The sequence below is a fragment of the Oenanthe melanoleuca genome, chromosome 3 (assembly GCF_029582105.1).
Source record: "Oenanthe melanoleuca isolate GR-GAL-2019-014 chromosome 3, OMel1.0, whole genome shotgun sequence".
NCBI lineage: Eukaryota > Metazoa > Chordata > Aves > Passeriformes > Muscicapidae > Oenanthe > Oenanthe melanoleuca.
Genome location: NC_079336.1, coordinates 78350373 through 78370031, shown reverse-complemented (window position 1 = coordinate 78370031; position 19659 = coordinate 78350373). Strand labels below are relative to the sequence as shown.

General features: G+C 34.8%; 1 protein-coding gene across 2 annotated transcripts in view; it reads right to left on the bottom strand.

The window, feature by feature from the left end:
• Window positions 1-19659, bottom strand: part of CEP170 (centrosomal protein 170) — a 67464-nt gene that overhangs the window by 30960 nt on the left and 16845 nt on the right. For both annotated transcript variants that reach the window (XM_056486298.1, XM_056486299.1), the window contains exons 7-9: window positions 15378-15854; window positions 12155-12798; window positions 677-826 (exon numbers count right to left, since the gene is read on the bottom strand). In XM_056486298.1, the coding sequence (XP_056342273.1) occupies window positions 677-826; window positions 12155-12798; window positions 15378-15854 (1271 nt within the window). The remainder of the gene's footprint in view (window positions 1-676; window positions 827-12154; window positions 12799-15377; window positions 15855-19659) is intronic.

Genomic DNA, 19659 nt, shown 5'->3' with positions numbered 1-19659 from the left:
ATTTCAGGTTAGTTTACCCATCACAATGATATCAGAAGGCCTCCCAAGTATGAAATATGACCAATATCTAGTTTGTGTGCGTATTCTAAGCCATATATAAAGCCAGGCATTTTCCTCTGTTTAATCTTTCACCAACTGATTAAGTTATACTGTGTCTGAATCAACTAATGCAAGTGACTTGTCATGAGTGGCAGAACTTAAACCACAAGTGTAAAATCCTACAGTCCTCTGGCTTCAGAAAAAAAAAATCTGAAAAGTACTATCCACCATTTTTTCCTAGATGACTTTGTATCATGCATTAAGCGCACACATCTTATTTCTGAATTTTAATATCGTTACTTGCTTTGGGCTATAAAGCATAACCAGCTTTTCCTTATTCTGCTGAAGAACTTACATGAAGCATATAGTGTGCAAACTTCTGCTACATTTCCAATACACTTGTGTCAGTGCACATAGGAAGGCAGCCAAGTCTTAAAACACCTCTGTAATGAATTATGCCTGTCTCTGACAGAGAAGCTTTGATAATGCAATAAAGGCCTAGAAGAAATAAAATACTTATAGATCGGAGTTAATCTTTTCCAGGCAAGATTTTGTTTCCTGTTTAACACTTACTGTCAGTTCTTAGTGCTCTCTTTTAGTGGAAGAAAAAAGAAGACCGTCAAAAATTAAATTCTACCTCTGTGTCAAGAAATCCAGTTGTACTCAGTGGTCTTTTTTCTTCCAGCACTACTGTAGCAGAATTTATAGCCCAATCTTTTACTAAATCTTTCTGGTTCTCGTTGATAACAGGCCTATTATAATCCTGGCTGTCATCCACTCCAAATACCTGAAAATGAAACAAACCATTACATTCATTAACCCAATACCATCCTGATACAATGTTCAATGTTAATGGATGGATGGTGGCATGCTGAATAGTGAGTATAAATAGTTGTTATTGTATTATACTTAACTCTCACCTTAGTGCAATCTACAAAGTAAATAGAAGAAAAATCTACAGCAATTAAAAAAAAGTGGAATTCTATGTCAACATTGTGAAAATTCAAAGAACTGCTAGTTGGAATGGTCAGATATGAAACAATGACACTTTGATGAAAGGAACAAAAGATAAAAGCAAAAAACCCAATAACTAGAATCACCAAATGTTCAGATTTTTGCTATTATCTAATAGGAACAAGAAATATAAATTTTTGCATTTGCTATTAATATGCTTATTGAATTATTTCTCTAATAGAAACAAAATTTCAGTTTTTCAACTGTTAGAGACTTGGCAGATGTTGAAAGTCCTCCAGGTCTCATGAATCATGTAGACTCATCTCATCCAAGACGTGACTTGGCATAGCTCTTTTACTACTCTGTTTCCTAATGATGCTTATATTAATCTCTTTTGCTTATGCCAGAATAATTTTCCCATGACATTTAAAAAACACTGCTCAGAAAAAAATACTAGAGAAAACATTATTACCAAGGCAATTTAGTAATAAGAACTTTAGGAGAATCACCACACTGTTTGTCAAATTTCTCATGAGTCATAGAAAACAGGGAATATGAATAGCTTTCAGAATTAATATATAATCAAAGACATTTTAGAGAATATCTGTATCTTGGAAACATGTAATTTATAAAATTTGCAAATTTATGATTCACTACTTTACTCCTAGGGATTTACACATTAAAATTACAGAATAAAATGAACCTCCTACATACATTAAAACTGGTTGCCAAAAAGTAACAGTTAACATGAAAAATTGTTTTGTCATCTTCACAGATGTTATCCTCCAGTAACAAACACTACTAGTGCAGAATAGAAAAAGGGTACAGAATTCTTTTTTCTCCAAAAATGTGCTGTAATTCAGTTTTGCACAGCAAATCTAGAGGATTAGTTTATTACAATTCTGAACAAGGTTAGTGTCTTCAGCATGGATACACCACTAGATGGCCACAAACCATAACTTTGTCAACTTCTAAGAAGCAGACAGAGGAAAAAATAAGTTAAGCACCCTGTCATTCAACTCCTTATGCTCTTCTAACCATACAGGTAGACCTTGCTACAGCATTACTACATTTAGACCTGAGGAAAATTTCTCAAATGCGTTTTTTGTATTTTGCTCTCATGAGAATAGCCTGCTTTCCTGACATCTTAAAATTCAGGCAGCGCTACCTGAATTTTCAATTTATACATAAATCATATTGAGAATCTCCACATTAGAAGCTGCTTAACAGTATTTACAAAATACTCACTTTCTTTTTAGAAAATTAGTGTTAGAACTTAAATTTTGGCTTTCATGATATACTTTTAATTTCTATTGTTGTAGCAATTTTTGAAGACAGAAACCAGCTACTGACACTGACAACTTTCTTTGAAAATATCTCTACTCTGCAGAGACTTTTTCTTTGCTATAGTTTCATTGATTACAGAATTTTACATGTTCTTTTAAATCAAACAATATTCTGGTATTATCAATAAGCACCAGAAGGAAAATATGAATTCCACACTTTGATATCTAATTGGGACTACAGCAGCAAATTGCTGCCTGTAAATTGCTTCATTTTATCTGACAGCACATTCATTCACCATGTCAAATTTATTTGCATCAGAAATAACACTTCTTTCAGTCTTACCTTTTCTTGAACTCATGTTCAAGCAAATCTTGTTCTTCTATTACTGAAATTACTGCAAAACCAAATTTGAATATCGCCTATTTTTTTTCTGTGAAAAGTAATATGGGTATCACTAAGACCCAAGCAATAGCACTCTTAATTCTCCTTCTCTCTATACAGTGGGGATATCAGAAGAGATAAGATTGCATTGCTCTTCCCTGATTATTTCAAGTTTCATGAAGTTACAGAACAAAAACCAGGATGAAAATTTTCATAGAAAACCTGAATGTTGACTGGGCAGAGAAAAATCTATAGACACCCCACCAATCTGCACCATTTAATGGGGTTCTTGCAGGGTCTATGCTGTATGGCTGTAATGGGAGAACAGACACAAACATTGTGTAAATTGTGATGGTGATGTTTAAAAATAACTACTGTTATGAAGCATGAAACAATTTCCATTGCAAAGCAGGACATTTTAAGTGGTATGAGAATGATGACATGCTGTAGAAAGTTAAGACCTGATGTTCTTGATGTAATTTTGTTTAACCTACAATCCAGCTGGCCTCTTAAGCAAACGGATTAACACGTGATATAAGAGAGACACTCTCTAACTGAGTAGCTCAGCAGGGGCCACCAAGATGGCCAAGACTAGAGCATTTTACCTGAGGGGAGAGTCTGGGGAAGCTGGATTTGATCACTTGGGGGATGGGAAGGCTTTTGGGTTGCCTAACAGCAGCCCCCCAAGTACAATGGGGAGTGTATCAAGATGACAGCCAGGCTCTTCACAGTGCTACACTGCAGGGGGACAAGGGACAACTGATGTAAGATAAGACAGGGTATGAAGAAAAGTTTTTACATTCAGAGGACAGCCAAGCAAGCTTGCCTAGTCTCTGCCCACGTAGGGCAGGAAGACCCAAAGGGATAAAGTCCTGGACAACCTGGCTGACCCCAAAACTTCTTTGAGCAGGCAGCTGGACTACACATCACCTTTCCTGGTCCTTTCCATGGATTCTGTGCTCCATAATAACAGTGATCTTACATAATAGCTTAGCATCTTAGGTCTCCTAGTGCAAAGTTTTCAGAAAGCCCTAAGTATCTCAGAGCAGCAGGTTAAAGGTGAGGTCCTAGCACATGCTTTTCAATTTCAAAGCAGTGAAGTAAGTCCTCCAAAGATCCCTATGATAATCCATTTACATTCTGCAGTTCACCCAGTAAAAAAAAGGGACAAAACAGCAGGCTAGAACTACAGCAAGCCTCAAAGCACTATCTTGTTACTTGCTGGAATGCAAACTTGCCCTGAAAATATACAGAAGGAAAATATGTAATAACTAATGGCAAAACAACTGTAGCTTAATGAAGATATTCCCAAATTCCATCACTTTATAGCAGCAACAGTTTTTCCAGTATTCTGAGAATATAACCTTATCTAAATTAACCAGTAATTGTTAAAATTCTTTATTCAATCAAATCCAAGAATTAACAAAATCTATCTAACGCAATGAAAGCAAGATGCAAATCTTGCAAAAGGTACTGGGATGTTTTCAGAGACAGCGTGAGTTACAGGACCAAGTCTGGGACCATGCCTTGATCCCTTTGGCAAGTGCTAATATTGCAGAAGGCAGAGTACTCTCTTTTGGCAGGTCATATACACTTTCCTGTGGCAACAGCTCATGACTTCAGCTCACCTGCTCATCACCACAGCTGAAACACAGCTCTAACACAAGCTAGCTTTAGTGAGCAGGAATTGATCTTGCTCACTCTCCCTTCTCCTGCCCTAAAGTAGATTAATTAATACTTTTTGTAGTACAGATAATACAGGTGAACATACTGACTTTAGAATTAACTACCAATTTTCTTTCTCAATATGTGCAATACTTTCAAGAAATTAAAATAAAAAATGGTCAGAAAAAAAATAATGGCAACAGGAACCATTTTTTTCTGAGAAAGAAGGAAGACAGTGGTTTGCTAACCTCCTCCCCCATACCCACAACATTCAGCTGATGTTCTTCTTTTGTGCTTTTTATAAACTTGAAAGTTTTTGACAAAGAAAAAAACTTTTTCTAGTTGTATCTCATCTAGATGCTTTTCAAAGTTCCTCTCTGGGCTTTATACTTGCTTTATCTTTAAACTGTTTCATGGTGTAAGAAGTTCACACTGCAGTTCTACAATACGATAATTATTCAGTACTTAGTGACCACAGAACTAGCTCCTTGTCCAAATCATTACTGAAAATACTGATATAAATGGAAAAAAAGTATCATTCGAGGCTTCTAAGATATATGTTTACTCAGTTTTACAGTAGTTTTACAGCAAATTATGTATATTAGAATGGGAAAACCTGAAGAATCCTATCTAGTTTTAAAATTTAAAAAATGTTAGTTTACAGAGTTTACCCAGTAAACTTTACTGCTGAAGTCTCAATGAAAAGTATATAGAGTAATTAACAGAAAATTAACAGAAAACAAAAAAATAAATATTAAGAATTCTAGCTGCAATTCCTATTCATTAATAACAGTATTTGAAAAGTAAAATTATTTCAATAATTCTTTTTCTATTTTTTCAGATCCTAACAAGAGTCAGTGATGTTATCTAGACACATATTTTAAAAAGATCATGATTTGAATGCTATTAATTTCAATGCAGGCAATCTGTTATAAAAGGAACAGAACAAAACCCAATGACAAGAAAGACAAAGGGAATTCAAACATAAAGAGTTAAAAAAATAAAAATAAAGCAGAGCAAAGGTAAGGAACAAGGGGTGCATTAAAGAAGGGCCATTGGCAAAATAAACAAGAAACAAATTACTTAATTTGAAATAAGGTATCCCATTTTAAAGTGATAGGATGTAAATTATGATAGCAATTGTGTTTCATAACCTTTCATGGGAAAGGAAGATGATGAGCGTATTTGTTTGTCACAGAAGTCAAAAGTAGATTTCAGAAACTGAGCTGTGAACTGATAAGAGTCAGACCAGCAAAAACCAAACATAAAAAAAGAGAAGTATGATTCTGGAAATACAAGCAGGATTTCAGGATTTGAGCACAGTTTGGGTGTAGTAAGAAAGAAGAAACTGTAAATAAACCACACTCAGAGATGATTGATTGATGGCAAGAGAGGACTCCGGAAATGGAGGAGGCTTCAGATGGTCTCGGCAGATCATCTCAGTAACGCTGCATTTGGTGTTCAGACTGAGCTCCTGACAATTCTTTCAAAGAACGTAGTTCAGGCAAACATAATACACAGTACACTGGTCCTTAAAAGTCAGTTCTTGATTACAGAGAAAAGACAAAAGGCAAACATTTTTTCCCACCTTTCACAAAGTGAGATAATACAAAGCCTCAGCTCACTTTGTGTTTAGCTACTGCATGAACTGTGTTTAACCAAGCTGCTTCTGAGGAGTTTCATTTTAATAGTTTTTGCTTGTTCTTGGCAGTTATCCCAGGCATCCCAGGCAAACAGACTGTGTTCTGTGCAGGGCATATCTCGTGAATAGCCATGGATTTTCACAGAAGCTGTTTACGTCATTTTAACTCTGAATCAAAGTTATAGAATCAGATGCAAGATGCTCTGGTATAAAAAAAGCCACATAAGCAAATGAAAAGGATCAACGTGCCAAGTCTAAGAGCTTCCTCTTACCAGACACCAGTTACATATTTACATGCATACATATTTGGTTCCTGTTTGCTACTGTGAAGAATTCATTTTCTTTAGTATTCCAAATTAAAAAGGAAACGAGTTTAGAGGCTGTAAAACTCCTTTCCTCATAAGAGGAAAAGATTATAAACATCCTCTGAACTCTTGAAAAATTTTATAAGCTTAGATGATTGGATGGACTTCAAGTGGTCTACTGCTTTTTCAGCACTGTACTCATAAAATACTAATTCTGCAAACAAGACACTCTGTTAGGGCTCAAGGCATTTCTCTCAAAGAAGCTGCTGAAGCAATGGTAAAAGCAATTAAACCCAGAGAGTGTGAAAAGACAGAAGATCTGAAAGTGATCTTCTGAAAATAGATATATCTACCTCAGTTCTTTTAACAGTCATTGAAACATACTGAGATCTTTTTTTTTCTCTCAACTTACTCCCTGCCCATTGATTCTTTCCAGGTCATTTCCCATTTATAATACTGAAAAAATTGCCAAGAGCAGTTCCATAACATGTATATTAACTCCATAGCCAGAGGAATTATAACAATAATAATCTGCAGGATTATTGATAAATTTTTAACATTTGCAACAGAGAAGACAAGATCTGGTATACAAACTTTGTGAACGCTTAAAGCAACAACAATAAACCATTCAAAAGTAAACACTCCTTCAAAAACACATTAGCCACATTATAATGTGGTATCAACAAATATACCCTGGGAGTAAAAATAATAAGGAGATTCCATTTTCTAACAATCATCTTTCAGAATAGATTCCCATTCATACCCATACTAAAAAAAGTCAGACTAAACAAATAAGTATCATCATGAGCAGAAAGATCTAGAAAATAAAATTGGAACACCGATACAATTTTCCCTCCATAATTACTATTCCATAATTTTAAAGAGGAAAGAAGAATCTCTTTCAAGATTGTGTCAATAGAGTAGTATTTTATGTATACTTATTGCACAGTTATAATCAAATGAATTCAGGGTGATAGACTGTACATTAAAAACAAGATCATTACTATTAGGGCCTATCTATCTACATAAATAAAGACTTTAAAACATCTAGAATATGGAGCTTGCATTGAAAACAATATCATTACATGATCACAGTAAGTCTTTCTGAAGGTGGCATAAGGATGGACTGAGGTTTGATTCTGATACATTTTTTCAAGTCTTCTGTTTGGGGATCAGTAGGAATCACCTGAATTTGCAATCTAAATTTACTTTGCTGATGAAAAAAATCAATTATCTTTTAGGAAATGTAAATAAAAGTAACATAAATCAAGTTAAAAATTTGGGGACCAAAGAAAATTTTAAGCCAGATGTTTCCTTATGCATATGAACTGCTATAATGTTCCAGATTTCCTGGTTACCTGATGAGACTTGAAACACTCATACAGCCTCAATTCTATTCCATCCCTTCCCTTCCTACACATGCATAGAAAAGCTTATGTCTGCTATAGTAAGTTCTACAAAATATTTCAAATTTTAAATTCCCTAAAATGAAACTGCTGAAGAAGAAAGGCAACAAAAAACCCCTACACAAAACAAACAGAAAAAGAGCCCCCAAGAAAACTCCCAAAGACCTTGCAAAAAATATCAGTGAGTTGCTTTTTATTTACTGCAATGGCCTGAAAGTATTTAATATTCCAAACACACGAAGAATTATTTGCACATTCATTTATTAATATTTATTACTGGCAGTACTCTGCTTTATTGAAAAAGGAAAGTCATTAGCATGATAATTTGGTCTCTTTGTATCTACAAAGAAGGAAGATGAACTGCAGAAGCATCATTTTGAATTCTTTCATCCACTGACAGACTTACCTTTTCTGTGGGCTAGGAAGATTTTTTAATGTGATATGACTGCTGAGAACAACCTTCTTCTAATAAATTTGATTTGTTTAAAAAGCATAAAATGGATAGAAAATTTACAACTCAGTGATAGAAAGAAAGCAATTGCTAAGTGTTAAAGAAAGCATTGAACCCATCTAAAGAGCATAAAGGCTGGATGTAAAGGAAAAACAAATCCTACCATTGTGCCCCATTTACTCCTGTATTTTATATGGTAAACGTAACACTGAAAACATGTTCTATATTAAATCAAGATCCTGAATTTGTTTTATTTTGTACTTAGCTGTTAGCTACAATAAAAATTATTCTGCTAGAAAAAGTTGTGCCTTTCTGATGCTATTTGAGTACAGGATATTTTATGCCACATATTTTCAAGGTGGGCTTTGTGGTATATAAGGGCAGCTTGCTTTCTTAACACATTGATAAAATTGCTTTCAGTGGCAATTTTAAAAAGAGCTCTACAAGTATAAAAAGAGATCCATCATCTATTTTTTTTCCTTGTTATTAATATATCTATTTTCTAAACCTTAGCCTGCTAAGCAATTCATACTTCTCTGTGAATTTAAGTGACACTGGAACACCTGGATGCAGAAATATCACTGACTAATGAAAGGATTTTTAGGAAACAAAGTTTAGTGTTATTTTTCAAGTATTCTCGACTCAGAAAGCACATTAAGACACAATCATAAATTTCTGCTTGCATCTTCTTTTAACATTTACTACTGAAACTATGCGCATATGTACTCTACTTTTTCATCTTAAAATACAATCTGTTTTTTAAAAAAATCTTTGGAAGCAAATTTGGAAGTTGTATAAGACACAAGCCATAAAGTTTTTGGAAACTTGCATTTTAGAAAACTAGCAGACATTTACCCCAAGTCAGTCATGACTGCAGATATGAGATTACCCTTCTCTGTTAGGGAAAAGTATCAAAATCAAAAAGCTTTTCTCTGTTACTTATAAAACCTTTTCCTCTTTCTTTCTGATAATGCATTTCTCTCACATTCTCTTCTCACAAGTCATGCTGTAAAATGGTTGAGAAATAAAGGTTCGGTCATTTGCTATTCTACTCCTTTTCTGCTACAGTGACAATACTTTTTTCTTAGAGGCTGAAAGAGCACCAGAGGAAGAAGTGGATCCTAAGCAATCTAAATGAAATAAAGATGCTGAATAAGCAGGACAGCATAGTTTCTGGCTTTTAAAAATCATTTCACACAATCATCTATTCTTGAGACTATTTCCTAGAATCTTTAGTAAAAGGCTATACTAAGCAAAAATGGTACTTTTGAAGGAAGTAATACAGCTCAACATTAAGATTTTTACTCCCCTTATCTTAGAATTGCATAGAGACATGGGTGTTTTGCTCTTTTTTTGCTAAGAATTTTAACTTTGATTTCCCGCATGTTTCTCTTGGATTCTTAATGCAAAGAAGCATTAATAATCCTACCTTGACTTTTTACAAGTTAACACTACTCCTGCATCTGTGGTTTGCTCTCATGTTCCTTTCCAAAGAAAAGAGAAGTAAGGCTAAGGCTAAGAATGAGTCACACTCGGGAGTAATCTTTGGATATTTTGCTCATTCTCATCCTTTCCTCCAAAAAAAAAAGGAAAAAATACCCAAACCCAGAGTACTTTATTCCACTGAAAATCCTTCAGGTAAACCACTCAGATTTTAGCACCATTCTAATGTAAATTGCTACTGACAAGAATGCATTATTTGTACAAATGTTTTAGAAAGCGATCCTTGCTATTTTTAGTGCATTTTCATCCCAATCCTATCAAATTAAACTCTTGAATTTCAATTAAATTTTTGACCCAAAAGACACCCTTAAATGAGACTCAATTGAGCAGGCATAGTAACTACTCAGAAAAAGGACTGATTTGCCTACAACGAAAGAGTGGTTATCCTGAAATAATTGATAATTCTCTTAATTCCTCAATAAGGAAGCACAGGAGTCAACAGGCTAACAAAAGTCCTTGTCTTATACCTCACTTATCCCCCTTTGGCAAAGTAAAATTATCCAAAGCATTAGCAATTTAAAATAGGAGGGAAGCAAAGCTCAGCTCAGCTGGAGAACAAAATTTTGGCTTCCATTTGGTTTAGATTTTCTTCATTGGCTGTTTTTCTGCACTTCATAAAAATAGCATCATATTACATCATATTACCAAATCAAATAAGAATTGCATAGCAGGGCTCTTTGAACTGGGTGTAAAATATAGTGTTCATAAGATTTCAACAAAGATACTAAGTGAAATGATACAGAAGACCTTGAAGAAAAACATCTCTGCTTTACTTCCATAGTAAATCTTTAATACCTAGTGGTGACATCTTTAAAGTTAGCAGTAAGGGAAATTTATGATACCCAAAAGCTTTTATATAACACTAAGATTATTAAGCAATACTTTACTATCATCCTTAAGGCTTCCATTCACTTCCTGTTCCTGAAGGTCTCCTGTAACAGGAGAGATTTCTTTCAAACAAAAAACTGACTTTAGATAATCTGAGTGGGCACTGAAGGCCACAAAAAATTTGAAATTTTATTAACTCTCAGGCCCATGGTGTGATTCTTGGAGTGTCCTGCATCAGGCCAAGAGTTGAACTCGATCCTAATGGGTCCCTTCCAACTCAGCATATTTTATGATTATAAATATTAGACAGCATTAATATTTTTATCAAGTACATAAATTGCCTATTTTCAAATGTTATTATTTTGTGCGATTTCCAAAAAAGCCCTTTTGAACTACTATATTTAGCTAAAACTCGACTTACAAATTTTCTGATGCAATTTAGTTAAGATTTATAATTTAGGAATAAAATATAAAAATTTGTAGTTCTTTAGTATTTACTTGCTTCATTTGGAATGCTTCTAGTTCCCAGTTTTTTCTTGAATATTGATTCAAAGAAGTCAAAAATTTCCTTTTAAGAATTCACTAGAGGTGAAACTATTATCTTTATTATTTTATTGAAGGCGACACCTTTTACTTTAACCCCTGTCTCCAAATGCTCCATAAGCACCTTTTTTAAAAGAAAACACCTATAATAAAATGTCCCATTTTCCCACTACTTCAGAACGTTTTTACAAAATCAAACCAGTGAAGCTAGCTTGTCTTGCAAAAAAAGTTTTCAACACTAGCCAAAATTAATTCTAAATGTCTTAATGTATTTATTCTGAAATCTGAATCTGAAATGTTTTAGACATGAAAATGAATCCTTAGATAATTCTAAAACAAGTAAATGATTAATTTCCTTTTAAATTAGCAAAACCCTAGCCTAGAATTGGATGCAGGCATCCAATGATAAGATCATCTAAGAAAACACAATGAAACCAGAAAAAAAATCCATTTCAAGTCATGTTAAGCAAAATGATTAAACATAGCTTCTGCTGCACATATTTTCCTGTTGAATCCAAAGAACAGTTATCTGCAGTTATTTAACACAGTTTTTAAACTGCAAATATAATTTGTACTGTTATTTATATTTCTATTGCTACCAATAAGCAAACTAGGAAATTTACATTGCTATCACATAGACATTTTTGGAAAATGAAAGCATTTTTATACTTACTTTTTACAACTGACACTGAAATTTAAGTCACTGTTACTGGATATATTTTTTAAATAAGTATAGAAAACATTTACATCCTATACCCATATGATAAATTGGATGGAACCAATTTATAATACTGAAAACTAGAGAAACAATAGGCTTTAAAGAATCAGTGAATATTTCCATAGAGACATAAACCACCCTCATAAAAATACCAGTTAAATGATTTTTGGTGCCAAGTATTTTTACAGTACTGAGATCTTTTGAAAACACATTAAAACTACCAAACTTCAAGAGAACAGCAGTATGAAACAAGGAATAATGTTTAGCCAAATGCCTGCTGCTGCTCTTATGAAATTTCATATTTCAACCTTACAGACAGGTTTAAAAACTTGTGTTATTGCAGCAGCTTTAATAAGCAGAACTGAAGTGGCAGACAGCTGCTCACACATCCCATAACACTTTTAACATCAGAATGCATTTCAGGTTTCTCACCTTGTCAATCATTTTTCGGGCTTCCATTTCTTCAGGATTGGGATTTTCCAGCTCAATAGTGTAAGTACCTTTGTCACTCTGGTCATCCTCATTGTCCTTTTCAGTAGCAGCAGAAATATGTTGGCTCTTCAACTTTTTGTCCATCTCCTGGTTCTGATTAGGCCTGTGGCCAAGGCTTCCTGAACTCCTTAACAAAGCAGCTTGTAAGGCAGGTAATGCAGCAGAGGGCTCTTCTGATTTCTGTTTTAGAAGTTTGGCATGAACACCATGTACTGCTCTGTGATGTGATGAGCTAGCTTGCACAGGTGAAGGGACTTTCTCTCCTGATGCAGGTTTCACTCTTTCAGCTCGTGTGTGAGATGTTGGAGATGGAGATTCTGGGCAGAGACCTCCTACGTTCTGAGAAAAAGAGTAAGAACGTCTCTTGCGAGGATGGTCTTCATCAAAAAACTCAATCATAAAGGCAGTCTGACTCAAACCAGCTTGCTCTTGCTGCTTTTCTGTGGAATGGACTTTCTGGTGTGAGTTTTTCAGCTCTGTATGATGATGCCTTAAATGTTCTTCAAGTGCTGCCCGTTTACTGTAATGTCGGTGTGCACTAATATTTTCTGAATCACTCTGTGTGCCATCATCATGCTTATTCCCTACAAGCAAAGCCAAACAACATTTAGCACAGTGAAACAACCAAAGGAAGACCCCAACATATCAGACAAAAAAGACAAGCAGCAAACCAGGAAGGAAATTATTTCAAACTGGATTTCTGTTTAAACTCCAACAGCTTACAGTACCTGGCTCTGCAAATTTGGTACAGTTCCTGGAAATGCAATCAACTTGCAGTACAAGTGAAACATTTTAGAAGCTGATCAGTAAGAGCAGTGCATTTGAAGCATCCTTTCCCCAGTATTCTCATCTGTGAATACTTATCAGTGACATACAAAAGCCAGTATTTTACCAGCCATACTACAGTATGTTTTTGAATTATATCAGTTTTGTTACAGAGCCAGTTGATTACAAATGAGTACTGACACATTCCAGGCAGGGTTAAGAGGAAAAAGAAAACCTTAATCAAGCCCTTCCGACAGTGGGAAGAGAGCCACAGTTCATATTGCTGGATTCCTCCCACATTTACAACAGTTTATCATGAGCGATGTCTACTTAAAATTGGATTGAATTCTTTATTACTCTTTCCAAGAAGAGCAATGAGTTTTTCCATAATTCACTCCACTCAGCATCTGATGTGTGCATGTAAAATGGTTGTTATTACTTATTCATTCCACAAACTACTCTGAGATCTCTGAATAAGGATTACATATTTCATAAATCATACATACACCTACAAAGTACTTTGCAGTGATACGTGAAAGTGTACGGAAGGCTGGATAATTACACATAGTAAGTGTATTTAACACAGAGTAACCTCACGTACAAGGAAAGTGTCAATGCTCCAAAGTCTTAGCTCAGTACCTGGGGAAGAACACTTTCATCCTCTTTGAATTTTTTAGGTCAAAATTTGCCCATATATATGTATATATGTATGAATATATACAAATACATATATATATACATAATGTACAATTACTGCATTTTTTAGTCACAAGTGGTTAGCTTTTTTAAAGTTTTCTCATTTAAATTTCTAGGATATGCAGCTACTATTCAGTTACATTAGTAATTACATATTGGCTAATCTTACTTTTCATACTAATGCCACTGAAAACACACCGAAATCCCGACTTAAATTCCTGTTTTCTACTTGTTAGAATAGTGCCTACAAAAATTATGTGATGATTCATCTATTTCCACATAATAATAAAGCAATATCAACACCACAATGAAAATCATATAATCTAATTTTAGCAATGGGACTTCAGTATAGAATATTATAAAAAAAGTGGAGGAGAAAAAAAAAAAAAAGCTTAAGAGTTTAAAAAAAATAATTAAACCTAAGTATATTTACTATATAAAAATAGAACTAATGAATGAGAATACAAATAGGCCATAGAAGATTACAAAATTCAGATATTCATTATGGCCATGTCCATCCCATACCTAACACCTCTTTCAGATGAAAATTAATCAGAATTTGAGGAATTTCTGCCAGGAAAAGGCTTATAAATAAAGCCCCTTCTACTTCTGCAAGTGTCATGGCTAGTATGTTAAAGAACATTCATGAATGTAATAGATTTACATGAAGGCCAAAGAATGTGATTTACACTGGAAGAAATAATATACTATTATCTTTATGCTGGTACATTAATATAATACTGCTTTCATAATTTTATTTTTAGCTTCATTTGAAAGAGTCAGCCTTAGAATGCAGAATTTTGATCAATAAGGCAAAGACTGTTGTGTCCAGTCCCAGCTGGTTTAAGAACTAGACATGATAAAGTAGCAGAGCCAAGGAAAATAAGAACTGTAGGGTTAACCTACTGGAATTAAAAATGGAAAATAAGAGAGACTTGAAAAAGTTCATCAGAAGTTTTCATTCTGAAAGTCTGAATGGTACTGGAATCTTCATCTGAACATCAAGACTATCTGCTTCTCTATTCTGTTAAGTGACACTCAAGAGAAAATACACTTGGCATGTGTAACATTTGATTTACTTTCATTTGAAATGTCACCGTCTGCAATAAATGAACATCTATGATCACCTGGAACTCCATTCAACAGCAGCACTCATATGAATACAATAGTCCTCAAGCTGAGTATAAAAATTGAAGCTCTTCCTTTGTTTCTGATTCCTGACTCAAACTTGACTCCACCAAACATGATCCATACAATGATTATATGATGTATTATTTGCCATAAATGATTTTCTTAGAACACACAAACATTCACAGAAGATATGCTATTGAGAGAATTGCTAAAAGCATAAATTGAACTTCAGAGCTTTGATTCAAAAAGCAATTCATGTTTTAAAAGTAATTAATGAGAAAAAGTGAGATATATAAAATTTAACTAAGGTTTGGGTTTTTTCCTTTTCTTTTTCACAATCAGTGTTTAAATACTTGATGTTTTCAGCCACACTAGAACATCTCCAATTAGCATATTGATTGTAAAATGATTCAGCATTTGGTTTCAGCAATAAAATTTCCCAGCCCAAATCCTTGCACACGTGTGGAGTATCTGTGATTTCATCTGCTCTGCAAGGGCTCAGGGATCCTCTGACTGCTGGCGAGGAACTGCTGCTTTCAGAATTAAGCGTAGCTGGAATTATTCACTTTACCTTTCAGCCTCTTCAAGTACACTGGAACATCACTCTTGATACTTTTGGAATCCTCCTCTGTCGGTTCCCATATCATTCTTGGAGGATTGTTCTGTGCCAGCCAATCTGCTACTTTGCTCTCTGCAGCCATCATCACCGTCTGAAGCCCTGGCAGGTCCTGCCCACTGGAGGAAGAAGGCTTCTTCGACTTGTGACGCTGCTCCGATGTGAATTTTGTCACATGATCTTTGATCTTTACTTTTCCTGGAGTGTTGTCATCAAATTCAATGGTAAAGGAAGCATGACCTGAAGCTGCTGCATGGGAGCTTTGGGTATCTTTTGTGGGAATTTCATGAATACTGCTCTCTGCTACCTGTGAAGCTTGCTGGCATTCTTTAGTAGGGATTTCAAAATAACTGGGCTCCCTACAGAAAGGATAAAGTTCTTCATTTGCAGATGCAGATTGCTCCTCAGATTGCTTGGCATCTGTGCTGCATCCTATTAGGAAAAATAAAAAAAACAGATTTCACAATACTTGGGAACTTCAGACTCTTCAAGAAGTTTCTCAACTCCTGTAAAGGCCACTTGAGTAATTTCTGGAATAAACAATAATGTTTGTGGAGTAGATTGAGCACTGTAGTTCTGGAAAAATAATTCCAGAATTACATATAAAAAGTATTAATGAAAAGACAGTTTGAACTTCAGCTGTGAGAACTGTAAAGTGGCAAAAAGCTCACTTAGAATTTGTCAAAGGGCATGCAAAATATTCTTAGAGGATATAAAGGTCAGATGAGTTATTTGAACATGGAAAACAGGTAAATCACAATGGCAAAAATGTTGAGATGATCATTATCGCAATTCCAATCTATTGGAAAAAACACCAAATCAGGGTGCTCCCAAAACAAGTGCTAATGATCTTCCATCTCCTGCAGTGGATACAAAGCATAATTTTGTTTGGCCAAATTCTTCAGAAAAACAATTCACACATAAATGCAAGATAAACATTACTTCTGGCTTGAAAAAGTTAAACACTGCTAAGCACTGGAAAGTGTTTTGGAATGGAAACACTTTATGCTTTTCAAAAGACAAAACCAAAGAACCAAGCTAAATCCTATTGTCATGTCCTCCTCTTTTACTTGTTGCCATAGTTTGCAGATGAACAGAAAAAGGAACAATAGCTGGAAGCATGCAGAATGTTAGCAAGCCATGCTCTCACTGGCTAAAAAAAGCAGAAAGTAGAAAAAGCACAGGGTAGTAATTCCAAGTTCCACTGTATAGCCTAAATAAAGGCTAAAGCTTCCTGTGGTTGCAGCAAAGCTACCAATGTGCCTTTAAGAAAACAAACCTTCTGATTGCATTTTATGAACTACTAAGCCAGCCAAAATATCTGGTGCAGAGACGTGATAAAAGCAAGAGAAGACTGAGACCTCAGCAGCAGCAGCACCTTAGATTCCAGCAAAAGAATTCTGAATAGTTCTGAAGCAATTTATCATGGACCACATTAAAATGCTTAAGATTGATTTCAGGTTTCCAAGAAAAGAATTAAGACTGCAACTAATTGATTTTAGGTACTGAAAAAAGCCACTCTCCATCAGCTGAGGAAGTTAATATTTGTGTATGAAACTATTTTGCAATAAGATAGAAATAAAAACATTTATACTGAAGTTGGGAATTCAAGGAGTAAAGGATGCAGGATGGAATAATGCACCTGAGCTGCTCCTCACAAACACATGCTTCTTCTGAAGATTTATGAAAAGTTAAAAATTAAAAAAAAATAAAAAAAAAGAAAGAATGGTAGTGTGATACAAGAAATAAACTATTTACAGGAAAGAATAATACCTGAAAAAGTGAAAAAAAGGTGTTATTGAATGAAAACAAGAAGAGTACACATTCTTTATAATTGCCATGTTTGGATATCCATTGGATAAAATTGCTCCAGTAGTTTTAATTTGGTTTTTCTACCAGTAGCTGTTACAAACACAAAACATGTTCAGAATTCAGACAGGTTTTTCTATTAAGCTGTTGGATTCCAAGAATCTCCTGGCTAATGCTTTTCATTGCACTGTCAGCTACCTTATGTCTGTGGGGGAGTTTTCAGCTTCTACAACAGCACCTCACTACTCCTCTCACTGGGAAACAGAATGCCTTTTCAATACCCTTCCTGAAAACACTTAGGCCAGCAGACACACAATACAGGATTAACCCATTTTACTATGCAGAAGTTCTTAAAAACCTTCTCTATTTATATAGAAAATGTACAGAAATAAACAAAAATCACACTTTGCAGGTACTAGATTTTAGGTAAACTACCATCACTCTCCATTTGTTTCATGTAGCTAACAAGCTGGAATGGATCAAGATCTGCTAGGATCAAATCTAGAACTTGGATCCTTACAAGTTTGGTCACCAAAAAGGAGAGCAATCCACCATACAGCCAATTCATACACAACTTTTTTTCCCCCACATGGTTCTGCTCAGAACTTCAAGCCAATAACATCATGCAATTCCTGCAGCCAATAATTAAGTCAGATATAGTGTTCAATGTTTGTTCAAAGATAATACTCTTGTTTTGAGAAATATTTCTAATTTTGGGCAAGGCAGGAGCAATCTGATGGCCACACAGACACAGTATTTTTCTGTAATTATGAAATAGTTGGTTTATTACCATCTTTTGAAAATAATAAGACTGTAGGCAAACTGCATCAGACGTACAGCAATGAGAGGATCTCTCACAGTGGTTTGACAGCATTGATGAAGGACTTTATAAAAAATGTCTGTGTGAAACTTGTCTGCACCAAATTTAACATTTCAAATCAACTGTTTATACCATACTAATACGTACAGTATTTGATTCCAATATTTTTGATTAAACAGATGCTATCTAAATGAATCTAAATTAATCTAAATTAAGACAAAGTTTAACTAAAAGAACCAAGAAACTGAACTACAACTAAACTGTAAATTTTACTGAACTAGAAAAATTTTTAACAATTATATAAATAAAAATATCCAAAGTATAAGTTAACTTTAATTACTTAAAAATCCTATTTTCAGTTAGAAGTACTTGCATTTTTAGAAAAGTTAAATGCATCAGAATTGATTAGAATAAGAAATAGAAAATGAGGAAGAAAAAATTAATCTAGATCATGATCTGAACCACCCTTTAAAATTTTCCTCGCAGATTCCAAATGCAAGTCCTTACAGCTCTCTAAATATTGCAAAAAGCAATCTATAAAACAGCCTTACCTTGAAATCCTATTATAAAATGTCATCTGCCAAGATGAAGGAAATTATGTATCAGACTAAATACAGACACCTTTAAGAGAAAACCTTCAAGCAAATATTGAAGATAGTGGTTGTCACTGCTCTACAATTTTTAAAGCAGAACATGCATAGCATATGTATAGCAAAAAAGGCAATTTCAAGCGAGTTTTGGGAAAATGAAGGGGTATGTGGGTGGTGAACTTCAATCTCTTAAGGGAACTGAAGGGATTTCATAACTGGCAAGACTAAAAGGAAAGGGGCAGAAAAAGTAGCAGGATTATCTGTTAAAAGGGAGCTCTCACTCCTCAAACATCCTGAGCAAAAGAAAAAAAGACAACTGAGCAACTCTTTCTACAAGGCAAGCAAGGAAACAATATTTGGTAGCTGCCACCCAGGTATAGTGATACTATTACTGAAATGAGTCTAAGAGAGGCTAGAAGGAAAACTATGGAGTATTTGGGAAAACCATAGGCTTAACCAAAGGGAGATTCAGAGAGATCCTTTACTAGGATACTTGTCTTGTGAGGAATGACTGGGGGAGCTGAGTTTGCTTAGTCTGGAGAAGAGGAAGCTCAGGTGGGATCTCTCTACGACCACCTGAAAGGAGCCTGTAGTGAGGTGGAGCTGGTTTCCTCTACAGTGCCTGCACTGAGAGGACCAGAAGAAATGGCCTTAAACTGGGACAAGGGAGATTCAAATTTGACAGTAGAAAAAAATTTTTCACTCTCAGGGTGGTCAGGCAGTGGAATAGATTGCCTAGGGATATGGTGCAGTCACCATCCCTGGAGGTGTGCGAGAGGCATCTGGATGTGGTGCTGGGTGATGGTTTAGTGGTTACAGTGTTGGGTAGGTGGTTCAACTGGATGATCTTGAAGGCATCTTCCCACCTTCTCACAGTGATTTCTATTCTATTCTATTCTATTCTATTCTATTCTATTCTATTCTATTCTATTCTATTCTATTCTATTCTATTCTATTCTATTCTATTCTATTCTATTCTATTCTATTCTATTCTGTGCTATTCATGACGCAACATTCA